The 20424-nt window shown below is 35.8% G+C and overlaps 1 protein-coding gene across 1 annotated transcript in view; it reads left to right on the top strand.

The window, feature by feature from the left end:
* The window catches only part of LOC142342678 (uncharacterized), a 221277-nt gene that overhangs the window by 128292 nt on the left and 72561 nt on the right, over positions 1-20424 (top strand). Inside the window, exons 42-45 of the mRNA XM_075394163.1 lie at positions 2398-2610; positions 9294-9498; positions 12852-13012; positions 16814-16921. Coding sequence (XP_075250278.1) covers positions 2398-2610; positions 9294-9498; positions 12852-13012; positions 16814-16921 — 687 coding nt within the window. The remainder of the gene's footprint in view (positions 1-2397; positions 2611-9293; positions 9499-12851; positions 13013-16813; positions 16922-20424) is intronic.

The following is a 20424-nucleotide window of genomic DNA, read 5'->3' as shown; positions in this document are numbered from 1 at the left end:
ATTTCAGCCCAAAATTTTGGAACAATCATACGGACAATAGATAGAAAGTCAATCCCTATTCTCATTGTCTAAAATTGTGCGCTATTTGCAAGCTAGGTTATTTGAGACCAGCCCGGACTTGAGTCTCAGAGCATTTCAGCGCTGAACCAGCACTTTTCATAACTAAAAATCTAATTCAGTTCTAAAACATTGCATCTCCAGAATATTTTAAATTTCCTTATGTGCAAATTTTCTTCATTAGGATTATATTAAGGTTATAGAGTTCACCCAGGCTGTTTATCTTGTATAGTCTAAAAATTAGTCATACCCCAAAATAAAGTCTGAGCAGAGCAGTCATATTTTTTAGCTCATAACTGGCAGTTATTATAGTAGCATACACACGCTTTATACTTAAGATAGTTTGTAAGCAATTAGCAAAAAAGCCGATTTATTTAGTGGTACGACTTGCTACGCAAATTAATTGATACAGGCACCTACGCTGACGTTTGAATCTCATATAAGGCAAAACTTGTTGACGGGAGTTAAGCTGAACATACTATATTTCATGCAGTAAATTTTGCTCAAAAATCAAACCAGCCAATGTAACTTGTGACATGAACAGAGTACTGGCCTTCCTGAAAAAAAGAACGCCTCTTGAGTGATTCAGCGCCGACTTGTTCTTCCACCAACCTCTGGGTTAAGACCTTAACAATTTTGTAATTGAAAATTTTGTGCCTCCGTGCCTCTCAGTTAACTCATGACACAGTTTAATTTCATTTTTGATGAGAAGCTTATTTTTAGTTGCCCAAAGTTTCCATCTGTTTAATGGCTAACCTCATTTTTACCGTTTTTAGTTTAGCTCGCAAACTAAACACATCAAATTATTTTGTGAAATTTTTGTACTTGGTGCATCATTTTTTTAAGTTGGTTGAAATTATAGCAGCAACTAGGCCTTTATAGTTCAAAATTATTTACGTTTATAGTTTGATGCAAGAGACCCAATATTGAAAATTCTTTATAGAAACCTGACCGGATAGAAAAAAAAGAGTTAGAAGCGAAAACAATTCCACTAGTTTTTTTTATTGCTAGCTACTATCCATCCCATCAAAATCGTTTGGTTGAAGTATTTGGCTACAATTCCGGTTGTGACATTTTCATAGTCAGTCCTATAGTTAGTTTCAAGTGGAGTATAAGAGGTTACGGACAGTTATGCTGAGGTATTACTTGGCCAAATATTTTAAACTTGTTTTTTGATACTAGTGCAAAGATTTTGCTTGTTCAGTTCTTGATGCTTTCATAGCAAGTGCCGTGCCAAGATCTTGGCAAAATTTACCGTGTTATAATATGTTTCTGATCAAAATTTCAATTCACTGAGAGAGCACTTAAAATTCTGAAAAAATCACCCAAACGTATTTATCTGCCATTCAAGTTGCATCTTTATTTGAAAATCGAAGGTTGTTTTCGCAAAAAAATTCACTCCACATCTATGTTTCTTGGTTTATTTCAGATATTATATTTTGCTTTGGAAATAGAGTGGAATGCAGGGTTTTTCCACAGGAACAACTGAAATACATACATAACATCAAATTGATTACCTCATATAATTTATCTAGAAATTAATTGCTCTCAAACGAAGTTTGTAGCAATCATAATAGTTTTATTGCTCTTTATAGTACGACTTTTTGCTTGACCGATTTTTTGTCTGAGCCATTTGAAATTTGTCCTCAACAACAGGTAGCGCCCAGTGGGCATTAAGTGCTCTTAGTGCTTTTCAGTTCTGTCTCAGCTCAAACTGTTTTTTTGGAGACTTATACTTGTGATGTGAAGGGTGATTTTTATAGGTTGACCCCCCTCCACCCCCCGACAAACCAAACCCCCCTTGATGCAACCCTCCCCTCGCGCTGCGCTCACCTCACACCCCTTCAATTGAGCTAAAACTAGCCTCAATAAAAGGTAGCTAGCTACTGACGAAGCTAACCATTCGCCGGTCATTTGAGAGCAATTCGCTCCGACGTTAGTCGGTTATGTTCATTACAACTCAAGCAAAAAGAAATGCACTCTAGCGAACTTTGTTTCAGGACCCTCTCAAAAATTCTGTGAGAAATAATTAAGAAATATATGGAGAACGAAAATATTCAAGCGTTGACTATTATACTCCAATTGGTCTAGTAACTTTATGAGAACCTGAGACAAAACAACGTTTGATAACCGAGTAATGTTAGCAAAAAGGACTTGTTCCATTCTTTTTTTTTCTACGAGCTTTATAAAAAACCGTACATACTTATTTACAATTGTTGTTTATAATATTTATTAACAAAAATGGTTATTTACAAAAATTGTATGCAGCATTTATAACATTTTTCACCAACATTTATTTACTATTATTGTTTTCTTTAATTTTTATTGTTTTTTGTTTAGTTATTTACGTCTCCGAGGCCGCCCCTTTTTGGTGCCGCGGGTGACTACATTGTGAACAACTCGACTCTCATCAGGATTGTGTTCTCGGTGGACTTTCAAACCGGCCCACTGCAGTTTCCGGCAGCAAGGAAGGCGATAGACATTCATATTCCCAAAGAAGGCACCGATGTTTTCAGGAAGAACGAAAGAGTCGTGCCAGGACGAATGAAATTGGTCAGATGCTAGATCATTTTTTAATATTTTTAATTTTATGCCACATGTGAAAACGATCGTTAATGTGAGAGCACGCAAAGACAAAAAAGAAACTTGTTCAATTGAGAGGATCAATTGAGAATTAAATCAATTGCTTTGATATAAATGAGAACTCTGATTAAAAATCAACTCAACACCCCCCCCCCCCCCCCCCTCAATTGAACAAAATATTTGCGAGTTTTTGCTTTAACAATTATTTTTATCCTCTAACCTGGGTGGACGTGTCTAATTTGTTACCATCAAAATAGTATGGAAGGGGCAAGCTTACTGCTGCACAATTGTGAGGGGAATTTCGCCACAGTTGGGGTGCCAGTAATTGGGATCTTTATTTGGTCTGCACATCATTGTCGCAGTCTCTAACACAGGTCAAAGAAATCAAAAATTGCTCCTCCTTTTTTATGTAAGTTTGTAGTGATAAATTCTCCAAATGTACATGACAGTTTTCTAAATCAACGGAAACCCCTCAACTGAACAAATTTAGTGTCTTTGCAAGTTTTCACATAAACATATATTTCTTTAGCCTATCCTGAATGAACGTGTTCAATTTGTTACAATAAAAAAAACATAGCAGGACAAGTCCTGACGTACAATTCAAAGAATTTTCTTTGACTAAATAGAAAAACTAGACCTAGAATGGACTATGAGGGAATTGAGAAAACCATTTTTAAAAAAATCATAAAAAAAATAAGAAAAAAAAAGAAAACCAATGTCAAAATGCCGCATGTGAACAAAAAAACCACTAACCAGAAATGAAAATTTATTTCAAACAAAACAACTAGCCCTAGAATGAGCTGTGAATGGATTGGAAAAACCATTTAGAAAAAAATCCGATTCAAAAAATCGAAAAAACAGTAAAAATCAGAGTGAAATTGCCGCATGTGAACAAAAAACCACTACCGAGAAACCGAATTTTTGTTCAAACACCATTTTCTCACTCTACTTTAAAATTAGAGCGAAATTCACGCCGCAAACCCACTCGCTTTTTCGCTCCATTTCCTGTTTCGGCGTGACCAAAATCACTACTCCAATTTGACTTCAAAAATCATGAAAATGTGTGAACAGATCTTAAAAAAAAAGACAGCGCCCCAATACAATTCAAATTCTTTGAATTGTAATAAGACAGGGGCAAACCCACTCCTTCATAATTTTGAGGGAATTTTTGTTTTTGAGACATGAGGCCCGACAGTAATTTGGATTTTTGTATACAATAAAGTTTGTACTAATCCCAATTATAGGTACGGTCATGCTGTTTTTCATACTGCCGTGTAAAATTTTTACTAGAATCGTTAATCGATTTGATCCTTGATCAAGAGTGTACTGGAGTTCCGTTAATTTTAGTTTAACCGTTTGTCACCATTTTTCCTTGTACGGTTACATAATTTCTTTGAAATGAACCCCATTGTAATTTATATGGTGAAAAAGTTTTGTTTTAATGACCCAAGTTTTATTGTGGTCTCTAAAAAGGATCAAAGAATTGAATAAGTAGAGTTTCAAAATGAGTTTTGATCTGAAAATATAAAAAAGATGGAGAAACTGGATTGCAAAAAATGTTTTTCAGTTTTTCATGATTGACATGAAACAGATCTTGATTCCGACTCCCATACGTTATTTTCGGTTTTTATTACTTATCATGAGAACCATATATGGCTCTGATACCCTTAAGTTGATCATTTGGAGGTCAGTGGGTGTTATGTTTGAATCAGATTTCTTAAGTGGTATGATTTAACCTATTACATCAGATTAATAGGATAGTGATAGCGCCAAAACATAATTGGATTAAGAGGGCAGGTTTGTTTTGTGGCCATTATTTATTGACACGTCAGTAGAGGTTTTCAGGTAACTTTTTTTGGTTTTCGAAACTTTAAAAAAGAACACTTCTATGTTTCATGATGTTGTATTCAAAACAATCAGCTCCTCCCTCCTTTTTCAAATAACTTTGTAGACAAAATTTCTCCAAAACCTTTTGTTTTTTCTACCGCCTGTTGATGTTTGTGAAAGCTTTGAGGATTTGAGTTGTGGTTTCTTTGCAGTTTATTTTGCTGCAGAAATTTCTTCTTGATTTGAAAAATTCACATCTGGGTTTTGAACTTGTGATTCTCCTTTAGATATGGTCTACTGTACAGTAGTTGGCTCGGTTTTCACATTATCTTGATTGTCTCGCAATTTGACTGCCGAATGCTCGAACAGTCCAACTTGAAGTCTGAACATCTATAAAAGAATTGTTCGAGCAATTTGTGATAATGGATGTTGCCACAAAATGTCGTCGTCTCCACATTGGCCTTGCAGACAATATGTTGGTACATGCCGATATCAGCTTTTGCTGGTAGTCTTACTGTGCGTCCCAGTAGTAGTTCAAATGGAGTTCTGCTTGTGGTTACCAGTGGCTCCTGCAAGACGGCTCGAAATGAGACTTTGTGATTGTTTATTCACGCTTGAAGTGCCCTTTTACTGTCTTAATTGCTCTTTCAAATGTTAATTTGGCTCCTGGTTGATCGACAGATGACTGGATTTTTTCTAATTCTCTGCATTTCTTAGCTGTGTTTAACAAAACCACTTAAAAATTGAGGACCATTATCAGATACTGCAGTCTCAGGCTTTTTGAATCTTTCAAATGTTTGACTCAGATATAATGCGACAATTTCTGACGTTTCATTTCCCAAGTGCAACGCTTCTATTCAGCTTGAACCCAAGTCAATATTTATTATGATGTTGCTTTGGTCCTTGGAGTAACCCCAGGTTAAGTGGAGTTGTTCCTGAACGTCAAATAGCGTGGTTCTATTCAAAATGCTATTACTCAGAGGGGTGCCTGAGTTGATTTTAACCCAAGATGTTTCTCATTTGGTTTAGTCGAAACCAAGTATCCGAGCTTGGGCGGATTTAACAGAACCTCATCTTTGATTTGGAGTTCCTTGTAACTGGTGAAAGCATTTCTTATATTTTTCAAATCGTATTTTGCACTTCTAAATTGAATTCCTATCTGCAGTCCTTTATTTGACTATTTGTGCCTCAGATTTGGTTCAATAAGTCCTGGAATGGTATGTTTATTCCAAGATCCGTTTTGACTTCGGCTTGGGTCACCAAGCCAGTCTGAGTGAAATGTATGTTGCTGAGCTCAATTCAAACTTGATCATATTTTTTTTGAGGAAGCAATTTTTCTCAACGCATGAAGTTAATTCGCAAGAAGAGAAAGAATCTGCTCCCAAGGTTTGTACTTGAAATCAAAATAAAAATTAACAGGCTTATAGTCCATCTTTTTAATCTAAATGATGCTGTTATCGGGGTATACTCTTCTGTTGTAAAAAGAAGTTTGTGATTCGTCTTTATGGTTAATCGTCTCTCAGGAAGAAGCTGCTTTGATCATACTACCACAAAAACAATTGCCAGTGCTAATCGCTCCAAGTTTGAGTAGTTGTGTTCCGCTGGAGACAATTTCTCTGAAACCATTATTACTGGATGACCTTTTGATAAAAGAAACCCGCCAATCGGTTTTTCTGGTCGTCAACAGTAACGATGGCTTGTTTTTGCAAACTCTAAAATTGTGCACGTGGGTTAGCACATAATTTGATTCTTATGATTTTGAAAGATTTTTCCTGCTTTTCGCCCAGGTAGAAATAGCCATTTCTTATAGCTTTTGGAGGTAGAAATTTTGTTTCAAAATTGGGAATCATTCTCTAATAGAAAATTACTAGCCCTGCAGACGATTCAAAACGTTTGTTGTTAGTTGGTCGGCTTGAGCATTTTTTTGATAATTGGAATCTACTGCAGTTCCCTCCCAGGAAACTGATTATCCAAAAAAATAAAGCTCCTGACCTGTTTTGAGTTAGATTTTTTTACTCTTTAACAACAAAATTTTCTCAATTTTTCAATTCTTGACTGTAATAACTCCTTGGTTGTAAAGCTCATTGGTAGCTTCATAGACCAAAACATTGTCTTGAAAGATCAGAACACATTTGATTCTTTTCATCAAATATATCCCGTGAGGCACTCATGAACGATCATAGACGTGTTTACTATACAAATGTTCTGTGCCTCATTGTCAAGATTATTTTTTATTAGACTAGACGTAAGAGAATTTGATTTTCCCAATGTATGAGGCCTCAAGAAGACTATGGCAGATCGTCCACTTGAAAACAAAGCAAAGTCTGTGTTCTCTTCTTTTCTCTACTCTTTTTTTGCCAAGCAAATGGTTATGCGTTTGGTAAACCCCGGTTGCATAAGCTCAAGAACCTCTCATTGAACATATCTTGATGAGAACGAGATATTTTCCTAGCTTTTGGAAACATTTGCAGCAATCCTGTTTTCAAACTCACTTAAGTTCCACAACCCTTCACAGCAGGCAATTTTTTACTGTGACGTTGACACACCACGATTGGGCACAAGATCTATTAAAATTAGTCCAAGTTCTTTGGAAGATTTCTCAATTTTTAGACGTTTTTGTGTTCAACTTCTTCCGTTCCAATGAAAACTACTAGTAACTGACACCAGAAAAGTTAAATCATTACCATCGTAAACTTCAAGTTTTTTGCCTTGATTTTCTAGCTCGGGTTTACCAATATTAGTCCCCAAATTTTCGATAAAATTGCTAAGCTATTGTGGCACCTGTATCTTTCTGCGTTTTTCTGCAGTTAATTAATGAGATATATTCTCATGTTGCAAGTATGTTTAAGATGTGTTCTTCTGTTTGAAACCTTTCCTTTCCATTCGCGATTCTGGAGATGTTTGTACTGAGGAACTAGCTCTTCATTTTTTTATTTTTATATTTACTCAGGTTTGGTTGGAATTTCCTGCATTTTTTTACAGGTTTTGTACATATTGCTCAGTGCCTGACAGGGCGTAATAGAGTGTGGCGTAGCTCCAAATCTAGTGAACAGACTTTTGCTTTTGTTAACTTTGATTTTTCGACACACTCCGACCTTACTCCGACCTTCTTTTTCTAAGGGAGTATATGAAACCGTACAAAACTTTTTGTTTCACAGTAGAAGTCGTTTTACCTGACAAAGAGCAAGCAAAAGCCATTGCTTGACTCCTGAACCGCAAACTTTGTCTTTTCAAAAGCAGGTTATATTTTAATGCCGTCTGGTAGTCAAAGAAATTTTTCTGAGATCTGCTATGAAATTGTTTTCTGATTCTTCCACGCCATGTATGACAGAGAGAATTTTGGTCTTTTCTGCTGTAGCTACTTTTTCCCCAGGAAAAAATAAATTTGAATGGATTTTAAGATTTCTTCAAATGGAGTGTTTACAAACTTTTTCCAACTTATAAGGCTTCTGAAATTAATAAGGGTGTTGTGCCTGAATAAACTAATGAAAAAGTCCATTGCTTGTATGTCCTCTAACGTTTGGTGTTGACCTTGACCTTTTTTCTTTTTTTGTGGGAAGATTCACCTGAAAAAGTTTCGTGTACGCTATTGTGCACCCTGCATTCTTTAGATCCAGAAATTGTCAGTCAGTCATTGGTCTGGACTACATTGGCTTGGTCTCTAACACAGGTCAAAGAATTCAAAAGATTGAAATTTAAATTAAATTTTGATTCAAAAAATAACAAAAATTAGCTCCTATTTACAGTACTTGTCTTTGCAAAAAATATAGATTTTCTCACGATATTTCTATGCTCAAGATATTTTACATGATTGACATGCCAAAAAATTTTAGTTCCGAATACGAGACATGATTTCCTATACTCGTTACATTCGATGAAAAATATAAATGGCCGTGGTACAATCGAGTTCATCAGTTGGAGGTCAGTGGATGTTACAATCAGATTTCCATAGGTCGGAGGATTTAACTTTTTACATCTGACTGACAGGTCGCTAAGATAATGATTGTAAGTCAAAATTAGATTTAGAATCAATTTTAGTTCTGTGGCTATTTTTTATTGTTACATCAACTGAGCTCGTCAGTTAAGTTCTTCTTTTGGTTTCTAAAACTTTAGCAGCGAAAACTTTTAAGAGGTTTAATTGTAGAAAGCAAAAACCTGAATCTTATTTTTCTGTATCAAGAAAAAACTTCTTTCTTCTGGTTAACATTTTGACAATAAATCAACCTCGATCGAAAGCTAAAATTTTTCTGATCTCACTAATCTTCGACCTTACACTTAAACCACCTCAATATATTTTACAATGTATAGCAGTTTATTTTGAAGTGGTCTTAATCGTATATAATTTCAACTTGAACTCCTAGTATAATTAAAATCCTCTAAATAGCGCTAAAATAAATTGGCATTATTTAAGAAATGCGCTGTTAAGTGCTGAGTTTTAAATAATTCAGCTCTTCGGAAAGCCTGCAGCTCATTTACTACTCATTGCGCCTGTCTCGATGCTCGAACCTCGGTTCTTGATCATGCAAAGTAATCTCATCTTTCATATTTTATACCTCATGTTTTTGAAAGTCTGAACTGCTATCTTGCTTATAAATACAGACAAAATTCTTTCAGAAATGCGCTGAGACGAGCTAAAAACGCTGAAATTCAGGGCAGCGCATTCAGGAAAATTTTAAAATATGTATACCTTAATTCTACATTTTTATGATTATGAACTCAAAATTGTGCTGACACCTGAACCTATGTTCGAATGGAAGTTTGTAATCTTGTAAATTGAAAAAGGCGCAAAAGGTATCCTATTAAGTTAAACTCGAATAATTTTTCAGGGCCGGTCGCATCAGTTCATATTGATCGAAATCGACCTTCTTGGCAATGAAGCTCTGAGCATAAAAGCACAATACGTGCAACTGCATGTGAACGAGTGGTTGTGTGTGTATGTGAGGGAAAATAAACCCCCCTACCACGACCCAGTCAAGAATACTTGGGAGTATGACTTCTTCGAAAGGCTGCCGAGGACAATGACGAGATCAGGTTAGTGTAACTTGAAAAAGTGAGTCGAAACATTCTCATCAGTTCAAACCATGGAGAAATAATATAATCACTTGAAACCATTTTTGGGAGTGCAAACAACAAAATTGGGCTTTCAAGGCCGACAAAAAATATATGTTGCAGTAGTTTTCATGAGCACTGGAATTGGGTTTTTGAAATTGGATTTTAAATCTCCCTGCTAACTGGGAGAGACGACATCGTAGCAAATTTCCGATAGCGCAAGATGAACACTTCTGGTAACATAAACACTGATTGTTGCGGGGATCGCAATGTAAAACAGAAATTCTAAATAGTAACAGATATCGAGAGTAGATCGTAAAAGCGTGCGCAAGTTGATTTCTCCGACGATAAAGGCCTCTAGAAACCCCCCACCCACCCCATTGCCTAACGACATCTCATCTGATTCTTCCAGACACGAATGACGTTTGATCAGAAGCACACATTCTCAACAGAATGACCTCTAATAAGACTTTACCAGATAATAGCGATTTCTGATCAGAACCCACGAGAGCAGACTGACCACTGATCACATCATGTAAGACAAAAATAACTTATTATCCGACAATTTCAGACCACAATGACCTCTGATCAGACCCTCCGATGAAAACAAATTAATTCTTGCTGACATTTAGGATAAGGCGCAGGAATATCTCGACTCGTGATTTCCTAAAGGTTTGAGGACATTCGCTTTTTCTAGCGAAAGTTGCCCCTTTTCTAATCCCTATAAGTATTTTTGTTTAGAATTCTGTTCCCTAGTCAAGACCAGATGGTTATCTTGCAACATCTTCCAAGATTCTTGCAAAACAATGGTTATCTTGCGCGATCTTGCAAGAAAATGGTTATCTTGCAAGATCTTGCATGACGATGGCTATCTTGCAAGATTTTGCAAGAAGAATGGTTATCTTGCAAGATTCTTGCAAGTTCGTTTCGGTCGAGCTCTGCTATCATTGGCTGCTTTAGACGCATGATCTTTCATTTAGCGCAAACTATTACCAAAATACAGTGGAATGAGTTTTCCGAGATCATTTGAAACAAAATTTATACCAGATATCTGTATTTTATTACAGCCGTTGGTATTAATACTGGTTACTCTCATTTATTTACATTAATTCGTGCTTCAAATTTCTTGTTTTGCTACTATGGAAAACAATTTACTTTCTTTTTCTAAATTGATCCAATTTTTAGTTTTAGCGGAAGAAAACAAAGTTGATGCTATTTTGGTTGTAATTATGTATCACAATGTTAAAAAAATTGATGGGAAGCAATGTTCGCGTCTCATTTTGATCTTGTTCGATCATGTTCCATTTATTTGCATAATTGAAAGATGAATGGTTATCTTGCAAGATTCTTGCAAGACAAAGGGTTATCTTGCAAGATCTTGCAAGATTTTGGAAGAAAATCTTGCAAGACAATGTATCGTCTTGCAAGATTTTGCCAGAATCTTGCAAGATCTTGCAAGAAAACCATTCGTTGTCGACTCGGGTTGTTTGTTTACAGCCAACAACGGAACGGGCCAAAGTTCTCAAGAGCTAAACAATTTCGAATTATTATTGCCTTAAAGCATTATAAAGATAGTCTTTGGCAGTTTTTCCCAGATTGCTAGATTGGCAGAAAAACCAATTTATTGCCACTTCGTCCGAACACTGGTCGATCTCTCTAAGTTATATTGTAGGACCTCGAGAGATTTTTGTAGGATACTTCACCATGTTTAAAAATCATTTAAGATCTTGTAAAATAGTCGATGTTGACTAGAGTTCTTTCAAGATAATTTTGCTTGTGAGTTCTTGATGAATCAACTTCCAAGAGATTTGTAAGCTCGCTTTTCGCTAATACTATTTTCGCGAGATACTCCCAAGCTCTGGTAAAACAGCTGGGATTGTTTTACTAGGGAAGCTTACAGTTAATTAGCTAATTTCTGTTAGGTTGCTTTGTTCTTCCGACTAATTGAATACCTGATTTTATTAAAGTGTTGTTGAATTCAATCTACAATCGAAAAATTAAAATATGCATCGCATGTCGGCAGCATCTGTTTTTTTTCTTATGCCACAACTATCTTTTCACTTATTTCGTAGCCAATAAATCAGTTGGTAGCTTTGAGGCTTCTGGGTCTTTTGTAGACAGCAGTATAATTTTTTATATTTTAACTCACTGTTTTTTTCAACAATGAAAAAAAATGTTAACCATGGATATGTTTGATGAAAAAACATTAATTGGGTCACTCGTACTCACAGTTAAATGAACCATTAACCACAATTTTGATCATTCAAAGCGCATATAGTTTTATGGCTCAAATTGAATTTGTTTTCCCAGAAAATCTAGAGATTTAAATGTAGTTTTTAGTTGTGAAAGGACAGAGAAAACTGCTAACTGTCTTCTTAATAGAGAGCTAGCTTTCTTGAACGACATTTTTTAATTAGTCATCAATTAGGTTTTCTTTCATTTAAGTCTAAATGACATAATGATGAATGTGACCAAATATTGGATCTAATCTGAACTGCAGTCACTTTTCCTTGCATTCTCTGTTGTCGATAATCATAAATTAAGACCACAAAAAGTGACTGTGGATAACTGATCTTTTCGAGTAAATTTCTTGATCAAATCTGTCCTTTGCTAAATAATCTGAGTCCGAAAGTGGGAAACCGTTTCAGCTCTCAACAAGCTTTATGAAGATGTCTTGGCGTTTCATTTTCTTAGCATTATATTTTAGGTTTACAAGATCATGGATATTTTTTAAGGTGTATTAAATTTTTATTGAGATGTCTCTAGATTAATAATAGTATTAATGAAAAATATAGATCAGCAATTGAAAATCCCTGCCAAAAGTTGTGCTAATTTTACAACCGAATTTTTTTCCATAGGTCTTTGAGTATCAGGATTGCTTTAATTGAAATTATTCACTATTTTAAATAAAATTTTACTCTTTTTTGCAACTTTGAAAAGCAAAAAGGGGAAAAATTTAAGGAAGTTTTAAAAAAGTGAACCCCTATAGAAGATACATAATTAATAACCCAGTAGTGGTCCATTTTCACAGCAGTTGCGGCTGCTTAGAACCCTTAACACTTCATGCGCAAGTGTCTACCACGAGCATCACCGAACTACCATTGTAACAGGCAAAAGAGAACATTTGCAGCTATGCCTAAAAATCTCAACCTAAAAAATATTCAATTATTGAAGATAAAATAGTTTCCACGTATATTACCGATTTACTCCGACTGAATGAAAATTATTTGTATTTTTCTGTCAATCATCCTTTCATCAGCATTTTTTGTCTAATTTTTCATTAGATATGCTGCGGGTAATTTTGCATTGATTAATTTCTCCTTTCCCAATTTTAGAGCGGAGGAGACACGAGGGGGAGCAGTATCCTGACGAGAATGTGTTCCATATTGAGAACCACCTACTGAGAGACAATGGCAACTACCACATTGGCTTCCGTCCATGCAGGAAAAACCCAGACCCATTCTACTTCGGAGATGTTGCCTTCATCTCTAATAAGGTGGGTGTTGTGTGCTGTTCTAGCCATCTGGTGTTGTTTGTACTGATTATTACGCATTGTGAATGAAATAAAATAACTAATTAAATAATTTTTTTTGTTGTTTGCCCACACTAAATAAAATTGAGATTTCAGTAACTACACGAGTTGAGTTACTAAAAGCTAAAAGAGTATAGCTATACCTCAAGAAAAGGAGAACGCATTAGTCTACAAGTGTTCACCTGCGAGGAAAATGTTTATAGCAAGACCCTCTAACCAACCCTCCCGTTCAATTTTTGGTTGCGAACAAAGAGGCTGGAGCAAATTGTGTGCAGAACATCATGGAACCTCTGATTACTTCAGAAACAACATCAATTACACAAGCTGAGCGTATTACTCAACTCCACAGCTCAGATATTCCGTTTCCCTCTCGATGTTCTCCCCTTAAAAAAGCGTACCTACTCTTGACTATGACTATAAATGTCCAATCTCATATGATAAAGGCCCAACATTACTAGCTTAAAATTCACGACCAGCAATGGTTTCGGAGATTACACGAACAACCTTCAATTAATGGCTTCCTCACCAATTGAAATTCGTCAACACATCAAATAGTCTCAAATGTCTGGAATCTCTCTCATTGCTGATCTGAAATTTAGAATCTCTGAAATTCAAAAGAAGTTATCCCATTGCCATCTTGATAAGCACCTAACTACAAATTTTTTTTATCAACTGCACTTCCGCCAGGCAGAAAGTAACTAAAAACCAGTATTGCTATACTATCCAGATACAATATTTGGAAGTCCTTCAAAAGACAAAAAAAAACTTTTACACCTTCTAAACGGCCAAATAAATTATGAGAGTATGTCACATCCGGCTCAAGTAATAATTAACAAAATCCCAATTGAACAGTAAGACTGGAAAATGAAGTTATTGGTCATAATGCCAAACAGAGCAGCAGCCCATCTGAAGATTTCACCTGTTAAAGATTTTCCCCTAAAACCAAAATAAAATGTGAATTGCGCAAGGAAATTGTACAGGGCAGATATCGAAACCGAACACACTGTAATTTCCAACAGTATAACTAATCATTATACCAAGATTGCCCATTTAACACTTGAACAACATGAAAAAAATTAAACAATTTCAGAGCACCGAAGAAGGAGGGTGAACCTTGTAGAAAAAGCATAAAACAGCTACCTGATAAGCCCCAAGTATCCAGCCTCGCCAAATCAAAAGACAATATGGTCACCCAGAAAATCAAGTACAAGTACTGCGAAATAGAAGATCAGACTCAATTGATTAACAGAAAATAGAAAAAGCCGTTTCACTTGCCTTAAGAATAGAGACCCCAACAAAAAGGCATTTATCCCAGACAAGAAGCATCAAAATACGTTTCTATCCTAAACAAAATAGTGTAATAACCCAGTTTGTGGTATATCAAGCAAAAAAAAAATTGCTACTTCAGCAGAGCTTTAATGCAACGGTAGCATCCCTGGCCCCGGGTCGAGGTTTTGTCAAAAAATAATGTAAGATTAGCGGTGAATAGCGGTGAAAAAAAACTTTTTTCACCGCAAAGCGCCCGCATCTTTTGGCGTTGAATGCGCTGAACGCGGTGAATTTTTGTAAGAATTGCGTTGAATTTTGCGGTGAAAATTTTTTTTCACCACATTCACCGGAATTCTTACAAAAAAAACTGCAGTACAAGCGTTCGAACCTCTACCTCATGCGTGTCACCCACTGCGTAATCCACTGCGCCATCTGTCACTTACTTCAAAGATATTTCCTGTGAATATAAGATACGCGTTGAAATTAGCGCGGTGAATATTTGTAAGATTTGCGATTTGTAAGGTTCGAACGCTTGTACTGCAGTTTCTTTTTTGTAAGAATTCCGGTGAATGCGGTGAAAAAAATTTTTGCTGGTAGCGGTGAAAATTTTTTTTACCGCATCCTATTGGTAGCGGTGGAAATTTTTTTTCACCGCATCCTGCTTGTAGCGGTGAAAAATTTTCTTTCACCGCTTAAGCGCTGAAAAAAAATTTCACCGCTTTAAAGTTTTTTTCACCGCATTCATCGCATTGAACGCAAATCTTACACTTTTACTCAAATTCACCGCAAATCTTACATCTTTTAGCGATTTTTAGCGGTGACACCTCGACCCGGGGCCGGGGATCTGGAGATAGTAGGTTCGAGTCCTCTAAGCTCTAATTCTTTAGCAGTATATGGAGTTAGCTATTACCACAGTTGGGTTGTTACAATAGCAAAGCTAAAAGACACAGATCCCCAAAAATGATCAACGTTACTACGACACGTCCTCAACAACTCAGCCGCCTCATTTTCCAAACAAAATGACGGGGACACGACTGGAAGACGGGATAAGCATGAAAAAACTCGGAACACGACAAAAAACCGAGGCTCAAGTTCCTAACCAGCAAAGTCACTGCTCATTCTGACCATTGACCATCTCTTCAACCTACTCACCCAACACACAGCTGCTAATCAATGAGTTCGAATTCTCACAAAAAAAAATGGCAGCTGAAATTCAAGGACACATCAGCACCTCAATACTTGATGCAAAGGACAAACTAGATACAAAAAGGAACAATGATAGTAATAATTCAATTTAAAGAAGCTCAAAGATACAACAATCTAAATTTAGGATAGAGATACAACAGATACACCAATCTAAACTTAGGATTCCAAAGGTTTTCATTAATCGGACCCAGAAAAATGAAGCTACCGGAACTCGAAAGCAAAACCCAACAAACACTGCCCAGGTTGAGGTCCCAGACGGAATCAAGTATGTCCAGACCGAAGATGAACGCACGAGGGGGTTGTCGTGCGTTCAAAATTACATAGTCTGGAAACATAAAAAAACTCACGAAATTCTGGTGAACGCACGAAATTCTGGAAAACGCACAAAAGTCTGGACATGAACGCACGAAATTCTGTTGAACGCACAAAAGTCTGGACATAGGCACCTTCCATCTGGGACGGTCTGGACATAGGTACTTTCCGTCTGGGACGGTCTGGACATACTTGCTTCCGTCTGGCACCTCAACCTGGGTGGACTTAAGATATCTCCAACGAGGAGATTGGAACGATTAAGAACTGCTGACAGTACGAAAAAATACGGAGCTTTGAATTGCTATTGTAGATTCAGGCACAAGTCGAGAACTTGTCAAGCCACTAAAAGTCGAACCGAGATAGAAGTGTCATGACGTTCCCACGCCGTTGGAACTCCAACGTGATAGAGGCGATTCAAACCATCGCATCACACGAGCAAATGGACATCGCCGACTCAAATACCCGAACACGCGACAATGCCAACACGACAATGGACACCATTACGTCACCAAACTCACACTTGTAGAAATTTTCGTCTTTTTCGGACATATGTGATGTTTTTTTCGTCACAATTATCCACGTTTTCTCCGTAACGAGCGGAGGAGTTGACGGGGACACACAAAACAACCCAGAACAAATTCCATGAGATCAATACTGACTGTGGACGACACCCCTGGTCCTTCCGAGAGTGTCAAGACTTGACTGTGACCTCGGGAGCCATTATTTTTGAGCAGAACTCTTAGACTAAACAAACTATATTCCAGTCGTGGTCTTTACTATAGATTTCAGTAAATGAGATTACATTTTGACGCATAGTGAGTTTCAATCAAGTTATTTTTAAACACTTTTCATTCGGTTAAGCTCGATTGAAAACAACTCTAAGCCAGAGAAAGTTAGAAATAGTGATTATCTGTTGATTATCTGCACAAAGATTATCTGTTTATTCAGCTTCTATATTTCTCAGTGAGTTTTGTTTAGGTGTTCCCCTCGAACTATTTAATGAACTACTGGAGCCAAGGGTGCTATGCTATGCGGGAGAGAGATGACCCGCTTTATGACGGCGAATACATCACTAAGGGCACTATTGTAAGTGGTACAACTAGTAATAAAGTTGGGTGCGCGAATTTACTCTTATTTATTGGGATGTAGTATCTGTCAGCTCATTCTCCCGGTGCTCACTTGTTGCATACTTGCATATGTAAAGCACAGCATTTGATCAATTTTTTAGTCAATTTTGCAGTCCTCTTGTTATTAATTTTTTTCATTCGTTAATTGCGACCACGTTTCAAGAATGCAAACAGAAATTTTTGTTTGGTATTATATGTGTGTTTTGTGTCCCTTAACGACATTCGCACATACCAACAAGTGTTTTAAAAAAGTGAAACAATAAAAAACTTCTAACGGAATTAAATTGGAGAAACAAACAAGTTGAAAATGTTTCACTTGCAATAAAAAACCTATCCTGATACAAGGCGGCTCGGTAATGTGCGATGGCACATAAGGTTCCGACCCCGCCCATCCACAATTTTGGCATAAGTGTCTACCAAATGAGGAACAGATAGAAAAATACAAAAAAATTTTTTTGGGAATCCCAAAAAACCCAAAACCCAAATTTTTTTTTCAAAAAAACTGCGTATGAACGATAAGATAGCCTCCAAAGCAAATAACTCAGTGGAGTAAAAATTGAAGCATTAGATTGCTGTGATATGCAAATATTAAGAAAGCCAGTGAAGACAAAAAGCAAAATCAAACAACAACAACAAACATTAATTACATCAAAAAGTGTATGTCCGTTTTAAAAAACAAAATTTAACAACAAAGTCAACAAACCCTCAGAAAAACCTAAAACTAAACAAAATAACATATAAATCACCAGAAAAGATATGGACTAGTCCATAAAAAGGTTTGGTAACAATTAGACAAAAAAGAACAAAAAAGTTAAGTTAGAAAATTCGCTTATTTTTTTTAAAAAATTAACTTCAAAGAAATGAAAACCATTAGAAATCAAGTAAAATATTCCAAAGGTTTACGATTACTAATGCTTCTATAGAAGGGCATTAGGACCTGTCCGTATTCATTTTTCTAAGCCGCTAAAAAGAACAACAAAAAACAACAGAAATTCAATTGAATCTTGCCAGAAAACGCTGTCAAAACCGTCAAGCCATATTTTGGCCCTCAAAATATTTTCGATTGCGCGTTCTGCAAACTCCGATAATGTAGTTTGTTGCCATTTATTAGCGAGACTAGGTAACACGAAGACAGAAAAGAGAAAAGGGCAAAAGGAATAGTTTTGGTTTTTTTCGAAACAAAATTATATCCAAAGTCATGAAAGACATTAATTACAAAATGAAATATTAAAAAAGGTTCGTTAATTCATCCAAAGGAAGCCTTTGAGACCTGCAAATATCCCGAATATGTATTGCGTCTACAAAATGAACGTCAAATATGACAAAAACAAATTAATTTAGATTTTTTTGTGAAAAATCGGTGTCGAGGTCAGTAAGGTCATAACACATTCTTTAAAAAAAAACAGATTTTGGGACATCAATCCTTTCTGACAACCATCCCTTTACACCTATCACGTCATATTTGGCCTGAAATTAACGAGATTAGGTAACAAAAAGAAAAACAAAAGAACAAACTTGCGAAGTTAAAAAGTTTTTTTCTTTAGTTTTGGAAAACGATTCTTTTCAAGGTCATGAAAGCCATCAGCTATCTACTTGTATCAGAATACCATCTCATCTATTCTTCCATGAACAACCGGTGAAACCTATCACTTTAAAGGAAATTTTATACGACCGAAAAGATAAAGTAAAAAAGACATTAAAAAAGACAAAATTAAAAAAATTCAATTAATTTCTTCAAGAAAGAAGTGTCGAGGCCGTTAAAACGAGAATCTATGTCTTTTAGGATTTAAATAAGTTTAATTGTGCTTCATTTTGAACGCTAATAATGTGATCTGAGAACTGTCAATAATGAGACAATGTGACTAGAAAACGTGAAAATATCTTAAAACAAAAAAACAATCTGAAACCTAGTAGTATCAAGGCCAGAAAACAATAACTTTCGGCTTACAACGCAATCGAGACTAATTTTTAAGTCATTAGAATGAAAAGCATTCTTTCTTTGCTGACACTAAACTACAAGTTGACCAAATGAAGAAAAAGTTAGAGGAAAAGTTCATTAAGCCATTATTTATTTTAAAATCAATTATTTTTAAAAGCCGAAACGGTCATAAACTTTCAAGTAAAAAACTAAATTCATTAGCTTAGAGCTTCTTAGGAAGCCAATTGGACCTATCACTCCTGAGCTTTGATTTGATATGTTCTGTTCTTTATTATGAAAAAGAAAAGGTATTTTTTCCAAAAAAAGACCGACTGATTACAATCCGAATTCTTTTTGGATTGTAACAGTCCAAGATTGGCCCAAAACTAGCCCTGCTAATGCTTATGGTACGTTAGGAACAACTGATTTTTCGAATGTTGTAGATATAGACAATTTGTTAGTTGAAAACTCAAAAATAAATTCTGCACTTTTGATAATCAACGTGTAAAGTTAGCAAAAAACGGCAGAGTTTTATTTACAGAGCACTCTCAGCGGAAGTTGAAGTAGGAATAGCTCCCTTCTGAATCTAAAAAGACTGCATTAGTGTTGTTTGGGGTTGTACTGCCCGCAAATTTAATCAAAGTGGACTAAAGTAGCTTATTTCGTGCTGTTTTTGATGAAAAATGCTGAATTTTGAAATATTTATCCAGAGTTTTTGACTTTTTGACCAAAAAAACTTACATCAGAAAAATCAACAAAGCTTGTTTGTCTTTAAAAATAAAATCAAAGACACTATTTTCAACAAATTTTAGCAAACATGACGAAAATTTATGCAAAAATTTCGGAAAATGTGAATAAAAACAACGTGAATTCACTCTACTTTTCTCAGAAGTTTAAACCTCGATAACTCCCTGTAGAAAACGAAAATTAAAAAAATCTTTTCAATTCCATATTTTACGCCGGATGAGCTTTCTAATGATACCAGTCTCAACTCTCTACGATGAATATATCGATCGGCGAAAATTGACTGAACAAAAAAAAACCCATTTGAGTATAGAGTTCCTCCCCCCTCAAGAGGGGTCGGAACAATAATTCCAAAGCTGACTAACTGATTTTAACCTGAATATTATTTGCCATATTGCAAAAAAGCTGAAAATGGGGATAGAGAGAGTATGTATTTCGCTACTTTATCTGAGAGTTTTCAAAAAACGCAGGCAGCTTTTTTTGATAGAATGTTTTTCAGAAAATAGTTAACCAAAGCAAGATTTCGAGCATTGAAAAGAATTTTCTCTTTGCCCATGTACAGGAAACAAAAATAATGTAATCAATAATAATAAAACTTGTTTAAAGTAGCACTTTCGGTTCTGAAACAAACACCATACAGAAAATTTAGTTTTTTGAATATGAACAGAGTGATTGGGCACCAGCTTTGCATCGCATAGGAACTCTTACAACCTGTTAACGAACAGTTTTCTACAAAGGGGAAGGAGAAAAGAGGAGACAGGCACACTGAGTAATAATTTGAAGTTCACTTGTGGGACAGC

The sequence above is a fragment of the Convolutriloba macropyga genome, chromosome 7, assembly GCF_964194025.1.
Source record: "Convolutriloba macropyga chromosome 7, txConMacr16.3, whole genome shotgun sequence".
NCBI lineage: Eukaryota > Metazoa > Xenacoelomorpha > Acoela > Convolutidae > Convolutriloba > Convolutriloba macropyga.
This window is presented reverse-complemented; position numbering and strand designations above follow the sequence as displayed.